Source organism: Capricornis sumatraensis, chromosome X (assembly GCF_032405125.1).
Source record: "Capricornis sumatraensis isolate serow.1 chromosome X, serow.2, whole genome shotgun sequence".
In the NCBI taxonomy this organism is placed as follows: Eukaryota; Metazoa; Chordata; class Mammalia; order Artiodactyla; family Bovidae; genus Capricornis; species Capricornis sumatraensis.
Genome location: NC_091092.1, coordinates 84,995,191 through 85,015,711, shown reverse-complemented (window position 1 = coordinate 85,015,711; position 20,521 = coordinate 84,995,191). Strand labels below are relative to the sequence as shown.

The window sequence follows — 20,521 nt, the reverse complement described above, 5'->3', positions numbered from 1 at the left end:
TACTGAGTATCTGTTGTGTGCCAGGAGCTATTCTTCATGCTGAGGTCCTGGAAGTGAACAAAACAGACCCCAAAAAGACCAAAAAAAAAATCCTCTGCTCTCATGAAGCTTACATTCTACTGTGGGATACACATAATAAACAAAGAAGAAAACGTCAAAGTGCTAAAAAATATATATATGTATGTCAGCAAAGGGCTGTAGTGATTGTTGGATGGTGAAGAGTCTGCAGTTTGGTTGGTGTAGACCAAAAGAGTGAGAGAGATTTGAGGAAAGACCTGAAGGAGGTAGAAGAGTGGTGCATGCAGAAATCTAGGGAGGCTACATTTCAGGCTGAGGGAATAGCCCATGTAGAGCCCTGAGGCTGCAATTTATTCTGGGCAGCATCCTTTGTGTACAGTGGTAGTCTGAGAGATTGTGATGGGGAAAGTGTGAGAGCTGAGTAGGCAAGCTGCAAGCTTATCTTGGTGAGGTAAAAGAGCAGGCAGGAAAGGCTTAAAAGGGGGTCACCAGATGAGGAGAGGTTAGGAAGGGTGCATGTGGTGGAGGGAATAGCTTGTGTATATGGCTGAGGTAAGAAACTATGCCATTTCTAGGAGCCGTGGAGATTTCAAAACTTGACCTTTATTCTAAAGGTGGTGGGGAGCTTCTGGGGGTACCCTCAACACTCTTACCCTTGCCACCCCAGGTCTCTGAAGCCAGACTTCGTGCTGATCCGCCAGCATGCCTTCAGCATGGCACGGAATGGAGACTACCGCAGTTTGGTTATTGGGCTGCAGTATGCTGGGATCCCCAGCATTAACTCTTTGCATTCTGTCTACAACTTCTGTGACAAACCCTGGGTGGTAAGTGACAGGAAGGGTGCTACTGGCAGAGGGAATAGCTCATACATGCACGTGGGAGCTTGAACCCACTGTGATTTGGGGGATCGGAGGAAGCTTAGAGCCTTGAAGTCCCAGCTTACAGACTCCCTCCAGGTGAAGGGACTTGCTGACTCATCTCTCCTGGCTCTCACAGTTTGCCCAGATGGTTCGACTGCACAAGAAACTGGGAACAGAGGAATTCCCTCTAATCGATCAGACCTTCTACCCCAATCACAAAGAGATGGTGAGTCTAGGGGAAGGGAGTGGGCAGGAGGGAAAAGCATCATGCCTATTGCAATAATATTGCCAATGGATGTGTTGCTGGTGGAATGCCATCAGAGAGTACAGCTGACACATGCACATGGAGGGCGATGTTGCTTTGTGATAGGGCTTATTAATACCATACATTTATGTATGTAGTTACAAGTATGATTTAAATCATTGATCCTGCTATAGTGTCTATTCTCACCAGTATTAAGAAACTGATTTCCAATGTAAACAGAATTAATGTAATGATTCAGATTATGTTACATATATAAATCAAGGCATTGTTACTAACATTATCAAATATTCCTGCTTATAGAAATGTTAACAGTGTTTCAAATTAGGGTTGCCAATAAAGATTATCAGTAGCAATGTTATAAATTAAATTGTATTCAAATAGCAAATTTAACTGTTGGCTACTATTATCACAAATATAATCACTAACATCATAAATTATACCCATTATTTCAAACTATTCTTACTGATGTAAATTATGAGTACCAGTGTTATAAATTATAGTTCCAGATAGAAGTAAGTAATCGTTTCTAGTATCACTGAAGATTATAACTATTATTTAAATTATTATCAATATATAAATTATGCTCTAATACAAATTATAAGTCCCTGTTTTGAATTATATCATACTTAATAATAAAAATTAAATTATCATTACTAATATCATCAAATATTATAACTAAGATTATACTTTATTACCAGTATTATAAATTAAGGTTATCAATATGTGATTAGAACCTTTTTTGTGAATTAAGGTATAATTACTAAAAGAAATTAACCTATTAGTACAAACATTGTAACATGCTGTTATAAATTATTGCCAATGTTATAAATTAATATTACTAATATAAATTATGAATATCACTATTAATATGGTTAATAATCCTATTGATATCATAAATAGTTACTAATATTGAAGTTATAATTACTAATATGTTATGAGTACAGCAGTTATTAATCAAATTTTAGTTCCAAATAGAAATTGAGTCACTGTGCCTAGTGCCATCAAATTTTATAACTAATTTTACAAATTTTTTATGATTTTACAAGTTATGTTTACTTATATATCATCACCAGTTTTATGAATTAAATTACAATTAAATATCAATATTGACCCAGGTTTATCAATTTAAATAAACATTGATTAAAGTAGTAAAAATTCTTACAAGTATTACAAATTATGGTCACTGATACAAATCAGCAGTGTCATGAATTAAGCTTACTTGTAGATGAAAATCAAATCATTACTTTGAAACCAAATTTGTTCATCATTATTATTATCTTATATTCATTGAGAAACTATGGTTAAGAACACAGACCCTGAAGTCAGAATTTCTGTGTTGTAATCCTAGCTCCACAACTTACTAACTTCTGAACATAAGAAACATTAGTTAAATGCTCTGCGCCTCAGTTTTCCCATCTGTAAAATGTGGGTAATAACAGTTCCTGCCTCATAGAGTTAATGTGAGAATTAAATTATTTAACAAACATAAAGTGGTTAGAACAGTGCATCTGGCATATATACTAACTGCTACCTAGTGTTGATGAACACTTGTTTGTTGTCCCTTCTGAATTTGAAGTGTTTTTATCATGGAAGGATGTCGGACTCTGTCAAATGTTTCTTCTGTGTTTATTAATATGATATGGCTCTTGGCCTTTATTCTATGAATATAGTGTATTACATTAATTGATTTTTATCTGAATTAAGCCACACTTGCATTCCTGAGTCAGATCCCACTTGATCTGGCATATAATCCTTTTTATATGCTGTGGGATTCAGTTAGTATTTTGTTGAAAATTATGCTGTCAGTAATCATAAGGGACATTGATCTGTAGTTTTCTTATGATGTCTTTGTCTGGTTTTGGTATTGGGGTAATAGTAACCTCATACAATGAAATAGACAGTGTTCCCTCATCTTCTATTTTTAGGAAGAGTTAATGAAAGATTGGTGTTAATTTTATTTTAAATTTTTGGTATACTTTACCAGTGAAGAAGTTTTTTTTTTTTAATTTACTGATTCAATCTCTTCATTTATTGTAGGTCTATTCAGATATTTCATTTCCTCTTGAGTTAGTATCGGAAGTTTGTGTCTTTCTAGGAATTTGTCTATTTCAGCTAGGTTTTCTAGTTTATTAGCATAGAATTGTTCATAGTACTCTCTTATAATCCTTTTTATTTCCATAAGGTTAGTAATTATGTCTCTTTCATTCCTAATTTTAGTAGCTAGTTTTCTCTTTTCTGAAATCTTAGTCTAAAAGTTTGTCTATTTTGTTGATCTTTTCAGAGAATCAATTTTGGTTTCACCAATTTTCTCTATTTTTTTTTTCTATTTTCAACTTCATTTATTTCCACCCTAATCTTTATCTCTTCTTTTCTTCTGCTTGCTCTGGTGTTTGTTTTTGTTTTTGCTTTTTGTCTAATTTCTTAGGAAGATTATTGGCTATTGATTTGATATTTTTCTTCTTTTTAAGAATAAAAATTTACAACTATGAATTTCCCTATAAGCAATTTTTGTATGTTGTCTTCATTTTCTTTTGTCTCAAAGTATCTTCTAAGTTTCATGATGACTTCTTCCTTGACCCATTGTTTATTTAAGAGTATGTTGGTTACTTTCCACATATTTATGAATTTCCCAAATTTATTTCTGTTATTTATTTCTAATTTCATTCAGTTGTAGTCAGAGAACATATTTTGTATGGTTCAGTCCTTTTATATTATTAAAATTTGTTTTGTGGCTTAACATATAGTTTGTCCTAGAGAATGTTCTATGTATACTTGAGAAGAATATTTATGCCGCTGTTGTAGGATGGAGTGTTCTATAGACGTCTGTTAAGTCTGGTTGGTTTATAGTGCTGTTCTGGTCTTCTCGTTCCTTGTTTATCCTCTGTCTAGTTGTTTTATGCATTATTGAATGTGAGGTATTAAAATCTCCAGCAATTATTGCTGAATTGTCCATTTCTCCCTTTCAGTTATGCCTGTTTTTTTTGTTTCAATATGACTCTGTTGTTAGGTGCATTTATGTTTATAATTGTTAAATCTTCTTGATAGATTGACTCTTTTATCAATATAAAATGTCCTTTTGATCTCTAGTAACAATTTTTGTTTTAAAGTCTATTTAATCTGATGTTAGTATAGCCATGCCAGTCCTCTTTTGGTTACTGTTTGCCTGGTAAATCTTTTTCCATTCATTTACTTTCAACTTATTTGAAAGTGTAGTTCAACTTGTTTCTAAAGTGTATCTCCTGTAGATAGCAGATATTGGGTCATGTTTTTCATCTGTTTTGCCTATCTCTGCCCTTTAATTGGAGTGTTTAATTAATTTACATTTAATATAATTACTGATAAGGTAAAATTTATGTTTATAATTTTGCTATTTGTTTTCTATATTTCTTGTGCCTTTTTTTGTTCCTGTATTTCTCTGTTAATGCATACCTTCATGTTAAATAGATATTTTCCAGTGTGCCATTATAATTCTCTTGATATTTCTTTTCCATATTTTTTAAAAAATTTTTTCTTTGTAGTTTCCCTGGGGATTACAATTAACATTTTAATTTATACCACTCTCATTTCAATTAAAGCCAGTTTAATTTCAATAATATTAAAAAAAAAAGTTGCCTCTTCATAGCTTTATTCACTCACTCTGCCTTTGTGCTATTGTTGCCATACAAATTACATCTTTACACATCATATGCCCATGAATATAGACTTATGAATTATTGCTTGATGCAGTTGTGTTTTAAATCAGATAGGTGGGGGAAAGTGTCAGAAACAACAACAAAAAAAACATAACGGTATGCATTCATACCATTACAGGTGCTCATTTCTTCATGTTTTTACAACTTTGCTTAGCCTTCACTTCCTGCCTGTGCAGAGCCTTGGGGTCAGCCAGAGATCCTATTCAAGCACACAGCCTTAAGCATATTTATGTTTTTTTAGATTCCTAGGAATATGTCAGAACTTTTCAAAGACTCCTATGGATGTCTTAGTCCCCAAATTTTTCTGTTAAGTCTTTTGGTCACCTTGTTGTTTGTCTTAACTGTAATTGTTGCCTCAAACAGCTGCTGTGTTAAATAATTGCTGCTGATTATTTTTGAAAAGCATCCCCACAAAAAACTCCTCACATCAGGTGAACTCTGAGTCAAATAGACAAGTCCTGTGTGTGAAGTTTTCTAGGGAAGTCCAAGACAGGTCAAATAAAGATAGTTCTTTGGGAATGGGGCTTTGGAGGACTCCAACCCTGTTCTGCTTCTTCCATTGGCTGATAGCCTGCCGGTTTTCTTCAGCATTGCAAGACTGTTGATTTTCAAATCTGTTCGGGAGGTGGAAAGAAGACAATAAGAACAGAAAAAGTTCAAATGTCACAAAACTTAACTGTTCTTAGTGAGATTCAGCCTTTTTCTTGAATAAATACTTCTTGAATTACTGTAAACCTATGCTCAATTTTCAGAGTTCTGACAAAGTTCATTGTGACCACTTTTGCCAGTATTCTCATTGCTTTTACAGAGGAGAGGACTGTTATGGGCACTTACTCTGGCATTTCTGCTGACTTCTCCTCCAGGTATATCTTGTTCTTTTGCTGCCCTAGGATAATGGTATTTCAAAGTCAGGATTTGGGAGCTAAGCTAGATCATTGCTACTGGAACGCCCTTGCTTCTAAATTGTCTCATTGTGCCGAGCTAGGAAATATATTTTTGTTGCTGTTTAGTTGCTCAATCATGTTCAACTCTTTGTGACCCCATGGACTGTAGTCTACCAGGTTCCTCTGTCCATGGGATTTTCCAGGCAAGATTATTGGAGTGGTTTATGACATATATACATATGAAATTTTATATATACGCATATATGAAATTATATGCAGTGTGCTCATACTGATACTTTTATTTTTTGCCATGCCACGCAGCTTCTCGGATCTTAGTTCCCCAACCAGGGATCGAACACAGACCCCCAGCAGTGAAAGTGCCAAGTCCTAACCACTGGACCACCAGCGAATTCCATGGATACTTTCAATTCTAATCCAACACAATATAAGGTTCCTTCCAGCCTTTCCCCATTCCATATTTATATTTCTCTTCTCTAACATTGAGAGCCCTAGCTTCCAACATCATCAACATATTTACTCATTTGCTCAATCTTACAATACACAAAAAATATTTTTAGAATTTCAACACCCTTACCACTGTAAAAAAAACAACCACAGTAAGGTATAACTTGAGATTTGTTTGCCCTTTTTATATCTTTAGATGAGAATATACAAAGTACTATATTCAAATGCTACATGGTTTAGTTCATTTTGTCATTCAAAACAGTTGTGTTACTTATTTTATTTCAAATATAGTTTGTTTCCCTTTATATTAAATTTTAGGTTTTTTACTATCTATACTGACTTAATTTTATGTATTTAAATGTAATATGTTAGCATGATTCCAAAAGTCAAAATATAAAAAGGCATTCCCAGATAAAAATTTAAGCCTACAGGAAATGGATAATTTTCTAGGGGAACATAGTTTACCAAAATTTACCCCATTTGAGCTTACCACAACAATTTCCATAGAACTAATAGCAAGGAGAGGTAAGAAAGCCTTCCTCAGCGATCAATGCAAAGAAATAGAGGAAAACACAGAATGGGAAAGACTAGAGACCTCTTCAAGAAAATTAGAGATACCAAGGGAACATTTCATGCAAAGATGGGCTCGATAAAGGACAGAAATGGTAGGGACCTAACAGAAGCAGAAAATATTAAGAAGAGGTGGCAAGAATACACAGAAGAACTGTACAAAACAGATCTTCATGACCCAGATAATCACGATGGTGTGATCACTCACCTAGAGCCAGACATCCTGGAATGTGAAGTCAAGTGGGCCTTAGGAAGTTTCACTATGAACAAAACTAGTGGAGGTGATGGAATTCCAGTTGAGCTATTTCAAATCCTGAAAGACAATGCTGTGAAAGGGCTGCACTTAGTAAGCCAGCAAATTTGGAAAACTCAGCAGTGGCCACAAGACTGGAAAAGGTCAGTTTTCATTCCAGTCCCAAAGAAAGGCAATGCCAAAGAATGCTCAAACTACTGCACAATTGCACTCATCTCAGTTCAGTTCAGTTCAGTTCATCACTCAGTCATCTCCGACTCTGCGACCCCATGAATTGCAGCACGCCAGGCCTCCCTGTCCATCACCAACTCCCAGAGTTCACTCAGACTCACATCCATCGAGTCAGTGATGCCATCCAGCCATTTCATCCTCTGTCGTCCCCTTCTCCTCCTGCCCCCAATCCCTCCCAGTATCAGAGCCTTTTCCAATGAGTCAACTCTTCGCATGAGGTGGCCAAAGTACTGGAGTTTCAGCTTTAGCATCATTCCTTCCAAAGAACACCCAGGACTGATCTCCTTCAGAATGGACCAGTTAGATCTCCTTGCAGTCCAAGGGGACTCTCAAGAGTCTTCTCCAACACCACCGTTCGAAAGCATCAATTCTTGGGCACTCAGCTTTCTTCACAGTCCAACTCTCACATCCATACATGACCACAGGAAAAACCATAGCCTTGACTAGAGGGACCTTTGTTGGCAAAGTAATGTCTCTGCTTTTCAATAGGCTATAGGCTAGTAAATTAATGCTCCAAATTCTCCAAGCCAGGCTTCAGCAATACATGAACTGTGAACTTCCAGATGTTCAAGCTGGTTTTAAAAAAGGCAGAGGAACCAGAGATCAAATTGCCAACATCCACTGGATCATGGAAAAAGGAAGAGAGTTCCAGAAAAACATCTATTTCTGCTTTATTGCATATGCCAAAGCCTTTGATTGTGTGGATCACAATAAATTGTGAAAAATTCTGAAAGAGATGGGAATACCAGACCACCTGACCTGCCTCTTGAGAAACCTACATGCAGGTCAGGAAGCAACAGTTAGAACTGGACATGGAACAACAGACTGGTTCCAAATAGGAAAAAGAGTACGTCAAGGCTGTATATTGTCACCCTGCTTATTTAACTTATATGCAGAGTACATCATGAGAAACGCTGGGCTGGAGGAAGCACAAGCTGGAATCAAGATTGCCGGGGAAATATCAATAACCTCAGATATGCAGATGATACCACCCTTATGGCAGAAAGTGAAGAAGAACTAAAGAGCCTCTTGATGAAAGTGAAAAAGAAGAATTAAAAAGTTGGCTTAAAGCTCAACTTTCAGAAAACTAAGATCATGGCATCTGGTCCCATCACTTCATGGCAAATAGATGGGGAAACAGTGGCAGACTTTATTTTTGGGGGCTCCAAAATCACTGCAGATGCTGATTGCAGCCATGAAATTAAAAGATGCTTACTCCTTGAAAGGAAAGTTATGACCAACCTAGACAGCATATTAAAAAGCAGAGACATTACTTTGCCAACAAAGGTCCCTCTAGTCAAGGCTATGGTTTTTCCAGTGGTCATGTATGGATGTGAGAGTTGGACTGTGAAGAAAGATGACTGCCAAAGAATTGATGCTTTTGAACTGTGGTGTTGGAGAAGACTCTTGAGAGTCCCTTGAACTGATCAGTCCTGGGTGTTCATTGGAAGGACTCATATTGAAGCTGAAACTCCAATTTTTGGCCACCTGATGCTAAGAGCTGACTCATTAGAAAAGACCCTGATGCTGGGAAAGATTGAAGGCAGGAGGAGAACGGGACAACAGAGAATGAGATGGTTGGATGGCATCACCGACTCGATGGACATGGGTTTGGGTGGACTCTGGGAGTTGGTGATGGACAGGGAGGCCTGGCGTGCTGCGGTTCATGGGGTTGCAACGAGTCGTAGACAACTGAGCAACTGAACTGAACTGAATGAAGAAAGTTATTAAGAAACTACCTCCTTAAAAAAGCATCAGGCCCAAATGATTTCAAAGGGGAATTCTACCAAACTGTTAGAGATCAGTTAATCCCAATGGCACATAAATTATTCCAAAGAACATAAAATGAAGAGAAACTTCCACATTACTTTTCTAAAGCAGTTATAACTTTGACAACAGAAAAAAGAAATCATAGGCAATTTTCAGTCATGAATATCAATGCAAAATCCTAAAGAAAATGTTAGCAAACAAATCCAAAACTATATTAAGAAAATAATATAACTGTGTAGTAAGTTTCCCCCTTGGAATGCAAGAATGATTTGTTATAGATAATACACTGGGTTGGCCAAAATGATCATTTGGGTTTTTCTGTACCATCTTATGGAAAACCCAGAATGAACTTTTTGGCCAACCCAATATAATGCAACATATTAATTGATCTGAGGAGAAAGTCATATGATCATTTCCACAGATATTTTTGAAGCCTTTAACAGAGTTTAGCACCCACTCTAATAAAATCATTCAAAAATAGAAATCAACTCATGCCTTCTTAACATGATCAAATTTGTATACCTCAATCTAAAAGTTACTGTCAACTTAATAGGACAACATTGAAAGCGTTTCCATTAAGGTGAGGAGCAAAGCAAGGTGCCCACTCTTTACACTCCTTTTCAGTACTGTATTTAGAGGTATTGTTGTTGTTCAGTCGCTCAGTCTTCTCCAACTCTTTGTGACCTCATGGACTGGACTCCAGAAAGCCAGGCTTCCCTGTCCTTCACCATCTCCTGGAACTTGCTGAAACTCATATCCATTGAGTCAGTGATACCATCCAACTGTCTTGTCCTCTGTCGTCCCCATCTCCTCCTGCCTTCAATCTTTCCCAGCATAGTGTCTTTTCTAATGAGTGGGCTCTTTGCATCAAGTGGCCAAAGTATTGGAGCTCCAGTTTCAGCATCAGTCCTTCCAATGAATATTCAGGATTGATTTCCTTTAGAATTGACTGGTTTGTTCTCTTTGTAGTCCAAGGGACTCTTAAGAGTCTTCTCCAACACCACAGTTCAAAAGCATCAATTCTTTGGCACTCAGCCTTCTTTATGGCCCAACTCTCACATCCATACATGACTACTGAAAAAACCATAGCTTTGACTATATGGACCTTTGTCAGTAAACTAATGGCTCTGCTTCTTAATATGCTGTCTAAGTTGGTCATAGCTTTTCTTCCAAGGAGCAAGCGTCTTCTAATTTCATGGCTACAGTCACCATCTGCAATAATTTTGGACCTCAAGAAAGTAAAGTCTGTCACTGTTTCCATTGTTTCCCCATCTATTTGCCATGAAGTGATGGGACCAGATGCCATGATGTTTGTTTTTTGAATACTGAGTTTTAAGCCAACTTTTTCACTCTCCTCTTTCACTGTCATCAAGAAGCTCTTTAGTTCCTCTTCGCTTTCTGACATAAAGGTGGTGTCATCTGCATATCTAAGATTATTGATATTTCCCCTGGCAATCTTGATTCCAGCTTGTGTTCCATCCAGCCTGGCATTTCGCATGATGTACTCTGCATATAAGTTAAATAAGCAGGGTGACAATATACAGCCTTGACATACTCTTTTCCCAATTTGGAACCAGTCCATTGGCCCATGTCTGGTTCTAACTGTTGCTTCTTGACTTGCATAAAGGTTTCTCAGGAGGCAGGTAAGGTGATCTGATATCCCCATCTCTTTCAGAATTTTCCACAGTTTGTTGTGATCCACACAGTCAAAGGCCTTAGTGTAGTCAATGAAGCAGAAGTAGATGTTTCTCTGGAACTCTTTTGCCTTTTTTATGATCCAACAGATGCTGACAATTTGATCTCTGGTTCTTCTGCCTTTTCTAAATCCAGCTTGAACATCTGGAATTTCTTGGCTTACGTACTGTTGAAGCCTAGCTTGGAGAATTTTGAGCATTACTTTGCTAGCATGTGAAATGAGCCATTGTGCAGTAGTTTGAACATTCTTTGGCATTGCCTTTCTTTGGGACTGGAATGAAAACTGACCTTTTCCAGTCCTGTGGCCACTGCTGAGTTTTCCAAATTTGCTGGCATATTGAGTGCAGCACTTTAACAGCATCATCTTTAAGGATTTGAAATAGCTCAGCTGGAATCCCATCACCTCCCCTCGCTTTGTTTGTAGTAATGCTTTCTATGGCCCACTTGATTTCACATTCCAGGATGTCTGGCTCTAGGTGAGTGATCACACCATCATGGTTATCTGGGTCAGGAAGATCTTTTTTGTATAGTTCTTCTGTGTATTCTTGTCACCTCTTCTTAATACCTTCTGCTTCAGTTAAGTCCATACCATTTCTATCCTTTATTGTACCCATCTTGCCAGGAAATGTTCTCTTGGTATCTCTAATTTTCTTGAAAAGATCTCTTGTCTTTCCCATTTTATTGTTTTCCTCTATTTCTTTGCATTGATCACTTAGGAAGGCTTTCTTATCTCTCCTTCCTGTTCTTTGGAACTCTACATTCAGATGCTTATATCTTTCCTTTTCTCCTTTGCCTTTAGCTTCCCTTCTTTTCTCAGCTCTTTGTAAGGCCTCCTCAGACAACCATTTTGCCTTTTGCATTTAGAGGTATTAGACCAATGCAATTAGACTCGGCAAAACAATTATAGATGTAAAAATGGGTAAATGAGATGTAAACATATCTCTATTTATAGATTACATGATAGTATACCTAGAAATTCCCTGGAGATTCAATAACAAATTCAAACAATAATAGTAACAGCAGAATATAAAATCAACATACAGAAATCAGTAGTTTCCATATATACAACTAACCAGACAGAAGAGAAAACCCCATTTAAGGTAACAACAAAAAAGATAAAATGCTTCAGAATAAGTTTAACAGGTATGTGCAAACTTTATGAAGAAAAATTTAAAACACTCCTGAAAGACTCAAAGGTAGATTTACACAAATGGGAAGGCATTCCTTATTTGTGGATAGGATAAATTAAGATCATAAAGATATCAGTTTCCCTTCTTAGGTCTCTATTTTTTAATTATAAATGTAATATGATCTCCCCAAATATACCTAATAAGCTGTTGTCTGGAGCTGGAGAAGTTGATTGTAAAGTTCATATGAAAAAGCAAACATGCAAGAATAGCCAGGAAAATCCTAAAAAAGAAGAGCTTTGAGCAGGGACTAGCCTTTCCAGTCTACAAGGAGTTTAATGCTTTTGCAAGCAAACATTTTATGAAGCTTTTCTAATTCAAACAATATGACACACATGGATAGACAAACTAACAGGCTAAAGGAAGAAAAATGCAAAGTCCAGATTTAGATCCATGTACAATGGAAATTTAGTAGATGATACAAGGAGAAAGCTTTGTTTTTGACATTTAAATTCTTCATCCATCTGAAATTGGTTTCCTTTCTCTTTTTAGCATTCTTACAAACATCTTTATTACATTTCTTTAACACTTCTCTACATGCATTACGGAATGGCTGTTGCATCCATTCACTTACATAATGCTGTTCTCAATATAGCAATCCTAGCAGTCTTCCAAACATCTTTGTTACATATGTTCTTTAAAATTGATTTTTGTATACAGTATGAGATAGGTAGGGATCCAGTTTCATCTTTTCCTTTATAGATAACCCTTTTTCCCCACTGATCTGGTATGCCACCTCCATCATATCCTAAATGCCTATGTATGTGTGGGCAAGTTCAGGAGTCTGTTCTAGTCCACTGGTCACTTTCTTTATACCTGTTCCAATTCAGTGCTATCTTAATAGCTATATTTTCTCATTGATTCCTGATAGTACCTCCTGGCTGTTTTGTAGCTATACAAAGGCTATTTTTATCAGGGACAGAAAGAACGGGCCTTCAGAGGAAGACAGTTAATGGTGGGTAATGGTGGCAGGTGATGGCAGAAGCATTAGACATTTTGTCAGCCAGCTTGCCTCCCCTATTTCCTCTTTTCTCAACAACATTGTACAACATGGAGGGGTAAAAGGTGGCCCTGGATTTGTGGGAACAGGCTTGCCCAACCCCACACTTGGAAGCTGAGATGGCAGACACATCAGAACTCTGGCCCCGCTACCTTATCTACTCCCATCCAGTTTGCAGACCACCAGGAATCCTCTAGGATGCTTAGCTCAGTGTGTCTAAATATTTACCAGTCAAGTGTGGGGTACAGTTTGACTTCTCTTCACCCAAACTTCCCTAGCCTGGTGATCTACTTACGTCAACTTGGTTATGCAGACCTAGAGGGTGGGTTGCTATGGGAATAGGGACTTCTCTTTCCTTGCTACCTGCACTCCAGGTGATTTATGGCTCAGCAAATGTTTGTAGAGGGCTCATGATGTGACAGGCAGAGTCTGAACCCAAGGCCTCTCTGGATCCAGTCCCTTCTCTGGGCCCAGGATTCATGGTCCCTGTGATATAAGGAAAGAGAGGGTGCTTCACGGTCAGAATCAGCAGGGTAAGTGACTTTGGGATTGTGTGAAAGAGAGAGTGCAGGAGTGAGGGAGCAATTGAAGGAAAAAGCAAGGAAGATATGTTAAGAGGGTGGGGGACTTCATTTATTCCCTTTCTTTTTTAACTTATTTTTTAATTGAAGTATAAGTTATTTACAGTATTATATTAGTTTTAGGTGTACAACATAGTGATTCACAATTTTTCTTGATTATATTCCATTTATAGTAATAATAAAATATGGCTATATTCTCTGTGCTGCACAGTATATTTTTGTAGTTTGCAGGGTTTTCTTTTGAGGGGCCAATTTCATTGAAGTGTAACAAGTTCATAAAAGGGAACATATCATAAGTATATAGCTCACTGAATTTTCACACAGTGAACATAGTCCTCTCTTCTGCATCCAGATCAAGAAACAGAACATGAACCAGATAGAGCCCCAGCACAGTTAGGAGCTGGGAGTCTTTCGGAGGCTTGAGGAGGTGGTGATTGGAGGTTGAAGGGCTTAGATTGGTTTATGATGTTGAAGAAGGTGAAGCATCCCCAGCCCACTGTGGCTGAGTAGAAGTCTGGGTCCAAGGCCAGAGGCTATTGTACATGAAGATTCAATAGCAGATATCAGGTCACCAAGGAAGACAGCAAAGTTTATGCCTTCATATCATTGCACTCAGGGTCCCTCCACAGGGATTGTGCAAAGTTGATACTCAGGTATGTGACTTTGCAGGGGTGGCAGGGAGGCACCTGGGGGTGATTGGGCAGAACACTGCTCCATGTGCTTCTCTACATAGCTTCTGCGTTTGGAAGAGAAGGGCCGCAAGGATGAAGGATAGGCCCAGACACCAGGGACCTGTGAAAGGAAATAGCAAACAGCAGTGAAACAAGGAAGAGTGTGAATCAGGAAAGAAGGAAGAGCGTGAGGAGAAGGTGCAGGAGTGAAGAAAAGGATAGAACGTGGAGAAGGAGCAGGAGCAGGGGACCAGGAGAGGAACAAGGGACCAGCAAACAAGAGCAAGGAACAGAAAGAACAGGGAGGAGCTGGATCTGTGTCTGCAGGCATTTTGTTGCTCAGTCGCCAAGTCGTGTCTGACTCTTCGTGACCCCATGGACTGCAGCACACCAGGCTTCCCTGTCCCTCACCATTTCCCAGAGTTTGCCCAAGTTCATGTCCACTTAGTTGGTGATGCCATCCAACCATCTCATCCTCTATCACCCTCTTCTCCTGCCTTCAATCTTCCCCAGCATCAGAGTCTTTTCCAATGAGTCAGCTCTTCCCATCAGGTGGCCAAAGTATTGGAGCTTCAGCTTCAGTATCAGTCCTTCCAGTGAATATTCAGGGTTGATTTCCTTTAAGATTGACTGGCTTGATGTCCTTGTTGTCCCAGGGACTCTCAAGAGTCTTCTCCAGCACTACCGTTCAAAAATATCAATTCTTTGGTGCTCTGCCTTCTTTATGTACAGTACTCTCACATCTGGAAAAACCATAGCCTAGACTATACAGACCTTTGTCGGCAAAGTAATGTCTTTGCTTTTTAACATATTGTCTAAATTTGTCATAACTTTCCTGCCAAGAAGCAATCTTCTTCTAATTTCGTGATTGCAGTCACCATCCACAGTGATTTTAGAGCCCAAGAAGAGGAAATCTGTCACTGCTTCCACCTTTTCCCCTTCCATTTGCCATGAAGATGGGACCAAATGTCATGATCTTAGTTTTTTAATATTGAGTTTTAAGGTGGCTTTTTCACTCTCCTACTTCACCCTTGTCAAGAGGTTCTTTAGTCCCTCTTCACTTTCTGCCATTAGAGTGGTATCATCTGCATATCTGAGGTTGTTGGTATTTGTCCCAGAATGTTGATTCCAGCTTGTAACTCATCCAGCCCAACATTTCTCATGATATACTCTGCATATAAGTTAAATAAACAGGGTGACAATAAACAGTCTTGTTGTACTCCTTTCCCAATCCTGCACCAATCAGTTATTCCATTCAAGGTTCTAACTGTTGCTTCTTGACCTGCATACAGGTTTCTCAGAAGACAGGTAAGATGGTCCTGTATTCTCATCTCTTTAAGAGTTTTCCACAGATTGTTATGATCCACACAGCCAAAGGCTTTAGTGTAGTCAATGAAACAGGTAGATGTTTTTCTGGAATCCCCTTGCTTTCTCTGTGCTCCACCAAATGTTGGCAATTTGATCTCTGGTTCCTCTGCCTTTCCTAAATGCAGCTTGAACATCTGGAAGTTAGTTCTCAGTTCACATAATGCTGAAGCCTAGCTTGAAGGATTTTGAGCATAACCTTACTAGCATGGGAGATGAGTACAGTTGTCTGGTGTTTTAAACATTCTTTAGTACTGCCCTTCTTGGGAATTGTGATGAGTATTGACATTTTCCAGTCCTGTGGCCACTGCTGGGTTTTCCAAATTTGCTGACATATTGAGTGCAGCACTTTAATAGCATCACCTTTTAGGATTTTAAATAGCTCTGCTGGAATTCCTGCAGGCATATCTGTAGATGATCAGGACCCCTCCCTGATATACTCCTCCCTGAGCCCCTTCCAAGACTACACAACTCAGTGCACTTTCTCATCCATCAGAGAGCCTAAATGGGGTGAATGCCATTCCCTGATGGTCAGTAAAGTGTGACCAGATGTCCCTTGGCTGGGACAGATTGTGATCCCCAAGTGCTCAGTCCCAAAGATCCAGGACACCATGGGTTGGGGACAGAATTTTCTGTGGATGGCCGAAATCAGGAGCACAGCATGCTGGGATTAGGAGTACTTGGTGGAAAATGCTCCAGGGAGGGGATACTTTGTTCTAGGGCTGGGACAGAGAGAGGCCTGAAGATGAGGTATCCATGCAGGGTAGGGACATGCAGGCTGGCCTGAGATAAGGAATTCCTAGAAGAAAACTTCTCCCCAGGGATGTTACCACTGCTGTGGTGTGTAGATAGATAGATATAACCATATTGCTCTTTATATTTGAGTACTTTCATGACCCAGAAACATTGATTCTGGGTTTTTTAGAACATTGATTGTCTGTGGGGGGGGGGGGGGGGAGGGACCCTGGGACTGAAGAATACTTAATGGATGAGGGGTTGGGTCTTAGTATCACGTCCCTAGTTTTGGGGCCTCAAAGACCCACCCTATTCCCTCAGCCAGAACAAGGTCAGGGGCCTGTATTTTGGTGAGGAGACGGATATGGGGAAGGAGGGTGAGCAGGGTGCCTTGATGTTTTGAACTCATGATGCTTCATGGTCTCAGTAAGAAGACCCAGGAATTAAGCCACAGGGATAAACGGTGGGAGAAATGTGTCAGGGGATCCCTTGAGTTTTAAACATTCAAGATTTTCCCTGTCCCAAGACTTGGGGAAAAAAAAAGTTTGCGGAACAACTGTTGTTTAGGTTCAACCACCTCACAGGGCTTTATCCACTCTTCTGGAACCTCACTGTGAGTCCCTGCATTAGAGGCCTTCCTGAGGTCTGCCCAGACTTACCCACATCTGAGTTACAATAAATAGTGTGGGGGTGTGGTTGGTAGCACCTGAGGGCCAGCCTGAGGCTGGTCAGGGACAGAGCCAGGAACAAAGCAGGGACCAGCAGGAAGTTGGGACTCATGGCAGGGACCTGGAGACACAGTGAGGGTGAGTGGAGTTGAAGCATGAGCTTTTCCTGGCCCAGCTCACCCTCAATCAGGAGAAGATTCAAGAACATTTAATTAATACTACTGCTTTCCAGGGGCCTGGAGTCAGAGGAGGCCCTCATGATGTGATGGGGGAAAGGACACTGAGACTTGCCCTCTGGTACCAGTGGCCCCACCTCCACCCATCAGAGCTGTAACTCTTCACAAAGATTCAGCAGGAGGCCCAGGCTCAGTGGTGGATAAATAGTTAACAACAAAGAGGTGTGGCCTGGGCGTTCCTGCCCACATGAACTCTCTATTTTGCTTTTTAAAGCACTCATATCTTCAGCCTTCTATTCCAGTGGGGACTGGTATTTGGGGAGTATCTGGGATTCTAACAACTTCCTATGCAGACTTTCAACTAATCTCTTTTTTCAAGCTCCACCTTCACCTCTACATCCAGAGAGTATGTGTGCCCTAATCATTTCCTTTGGTGGGCGCTCTATGTTATAACTAGGGTTGGTCTCAGATTTCATCACTACTGGCTTAGGAGGTGTCTCAGGCTGGAGAGTGAGACCTAAGTGTCAGTCAGTATTGATGAAAAGGGAAGAATTGTTCTACCTCTTCATCTGTCATTGGGGGTATGGAGAGATGTTTCAACATATAGGGTAATATATTGAGAGTTGTTCCAGCAGGGAGATTTTCCAACTAGAGATATCTAAGGATGGGGAAATGTGTCAGTGGGGAAGGGTGGTCACTCAGTAGGGGCTATATGGATGGATGAGGCTTTATGAATAGAAAGACTTTTCAGGTGAGTTTAGCAATGAGGTAGATATCAATGGTGAGTATTTCCGAATGGTTCTGAATGGTAAGATTTGACAATGAGAGCATTTTGATAGGCATGCCTGAATGGGGAGATATGCCAGTAGAATGTATTCTTGGGAAGATTTGTTGATAGAAGTTGTCAATGAGAATTATGTCATAGAAAGGTATTCATGAATAGAGAGATTTGTCACCTAAGTGGTCATAGGAGATATGCCAACGGATTGGGTAATCATCAAGAGAGATATTTGTCACTAGAGTCCATCAGTGGATGATAGATTGCTCCTGGGTATTTGTGAATGGGGAGATTTGTCAGTTGGAGGTCATCAATGGAGATACATCAATCAGATGTTTATGAATAAAGAAGGTAGCTCAACAGAGGTATTTGTTACTGGGATATTTGTGGAAAAGGGAATTTGTGCAGTGAAGAGAGGGGACGTTTCAAAGGAGAAATATGCCAAGGGCTTAGAGACTTGTCACCTATAGTTTTGGCAGCAATAGAGATTTATAAATGTGATGATTTGTCCACAATGAGGACTTCATAGTGGGCAATGTTATCACTGAGGGGAGGGCTTGTCCTCAGAAGTCTTTGAGAATGTCAGTATTTGTAAGTGTGATTTGGACACTGGGAAGCAGTGTAAAAGTCTCATATAATAAGAAAAAATAACACATGAGCATATTAAATATTTGTTACATCTCTGGGGAAGATTATCAGGATGATGAGTTAAACTAAGGTTTCCAGGGTGCATTCAATTATTACTACTGATAATATACATTATTTCTAATATTGTAAATTATCATTCCCAACATTAAACATGATTTTCAATATTGTAAATAATCATTAGTGATACAGATAATCACTATTAAACAGTAAATTACATTTATCATACTATTCCTAATTAATACTTACAAGTGCTATGTACCTAGCACTGTTCCAGGCACTTTACACGTAAAGTTACATGCCTATGAGTTAGGCATTCATTTTATACCAATCTTACAGAGGTGGAAACTGAGGTATAAAGAGGTAATGTTATTTCCCCAAGGTCACAGAGCTAGTACATGTAACGGGCAGGATTTGAATGCAAATGACCTGGCTTGAGTGTTTAGGTTCTTAATCACTAGACTACACTGCTGCTGCTGCTGCTAGGTCACTTCAGTCGTGTCCGACTCTGTGCAACCCTATAGACGGGGGCCCACTGTCTCTGGGATTCTCCAGGCAAGAACACTGGAGTGGGTTGCCATTTCCTTCTCCAATGCAAGAAAGTGAAAGGTGAAAGTGAAGTCTACCGGTCTAGAAATTTAAATTACTGTAACATTATACAGGAAGTTATTGTTATGAGAGTTTCATGTGTTTTGACACCCCCAAAATACCCAGTGGGTGAATGCACTCATTAATCATCCTCTAACGCTAGCACAGACTTCAGAAGGATTCTGGGTAGGGACTGCAAGGCCCATCTTTCAGGGAGATCCTGGGAAAGGTTGAGGGCAGGAGAAGAGGGTGTCAGAGGATGAGATGGCTGGATGATATCATCGACGCAATGGACATGATCTTGGGCAAATTTCCGGAGATGGTGAGGGACAGATGCTGCAGTCCATGGGGTTGCAGAGTCGGACACAACTGGGCGATTGAACAACAACAACTGAGGCTTGGGTGAGAAGGGCCAGCCCCCAGGCTACCCGTGGAGCTGGACCCCATGCTGCACACCTCTCCAGACTGCCACCCGCCCTGACTTGCTTCTTCTCAGCCATGAGTCTCTTCCAATCAGAGGTTCACACACAGACATGTGGAATGCTAGGGGTGAAGGGCAACTCAGTTTACTCACTTTAGTGGATTTTCTTTTTATTTTTTTTTGGGGGGGGGCGGCGGTGCAGTGCAGCATGCGGGTTCTGAGTTCCCCAACCAGAGATCGAACCTGTGACCCCTGCATGGGGAGTGTGGAGTCTTAACCACTGGACCACCAGAGAAGTCCTTTAGTTGATTTTCCAGAAGAATGATGGGGTGTAATGACCCCAGGACTACATGTATCTTGCCTGGAGCTCCTGCTGGGGTCTGGGGGAGGTGATCTTGTATGCTGAGACTCTGTGAAAAGGGCTGCAGTAGGGCCTGGTGGTTATCCCATAAAGTATTGAGTCCTGATCCAGGGCACTACCTGTAGGTGGGCAGGTTGGCAGGAGAACCATTTCCACAATAGGCTCCATCCTTCTACTGCCACTTTCCACTTCACCTTCTTCCCAGGGGTAAACTAATGGAGAGCTCAGGGCACTTCCCAGGTGTCTCGGTAAAGAATCTGCCTGCCAATGCAGGAGAGGTGGGTTTGATCCCTGGGTCGGGAAGATCCTGGAAGAAGGACATGGCTACCCACTGCAGTATTCTTGCCTGGAGAATCCCATGGACAGAGGAGCCTGGCAGGTGATAGTCCGTGGGGTTGCAAAGAGTTGGACATGACTGAACACACATGCATACATGCAGAGAACAGGCCCTGGGGTCAGGAAACAGTGTAAGAGTGCAGGGAGCTGGTACTAGGGTTTAGTGAACTGTCAGGTCCTTTCTTTGTAACCATCAGCAGAGGCTGCCATTTGGCCTTTGTGGTGGACAGGGTTCAATCCTCCCAGGGCATAACCAACATGTAAATATTAAGACAAAAATTGTTGCTGGAAATATCTGCACATCCA

General features: G+C 40.0%; 1 protein-coding gene across 2 annotated transcripts in view; it reads left to right on the top strand.

Annotated features, from left to right (window-relative positions):
* The window catches only part of SYN1 (synapsin I), a 52,480-nt gene that overhangs the window by 17,285 nt on the left and 14,674 nt on the right, over positions 1–20,521 (top strand). For both annotated transcript variants that reach the window (XM_068962281.1, XM_068962280.1), the window contains exons 4-5: positions 686–842; positions 1,015–1,104. In XM_068962281.1, coding sequence (XP_068818382.1) covers positions 686–842; positions 1,015–1,104 — 247 coding nt within the window. The remainder of the gene's footprint in view (positions 1–685; positions 843–1,014; positions 1,105–20,521) is intronic.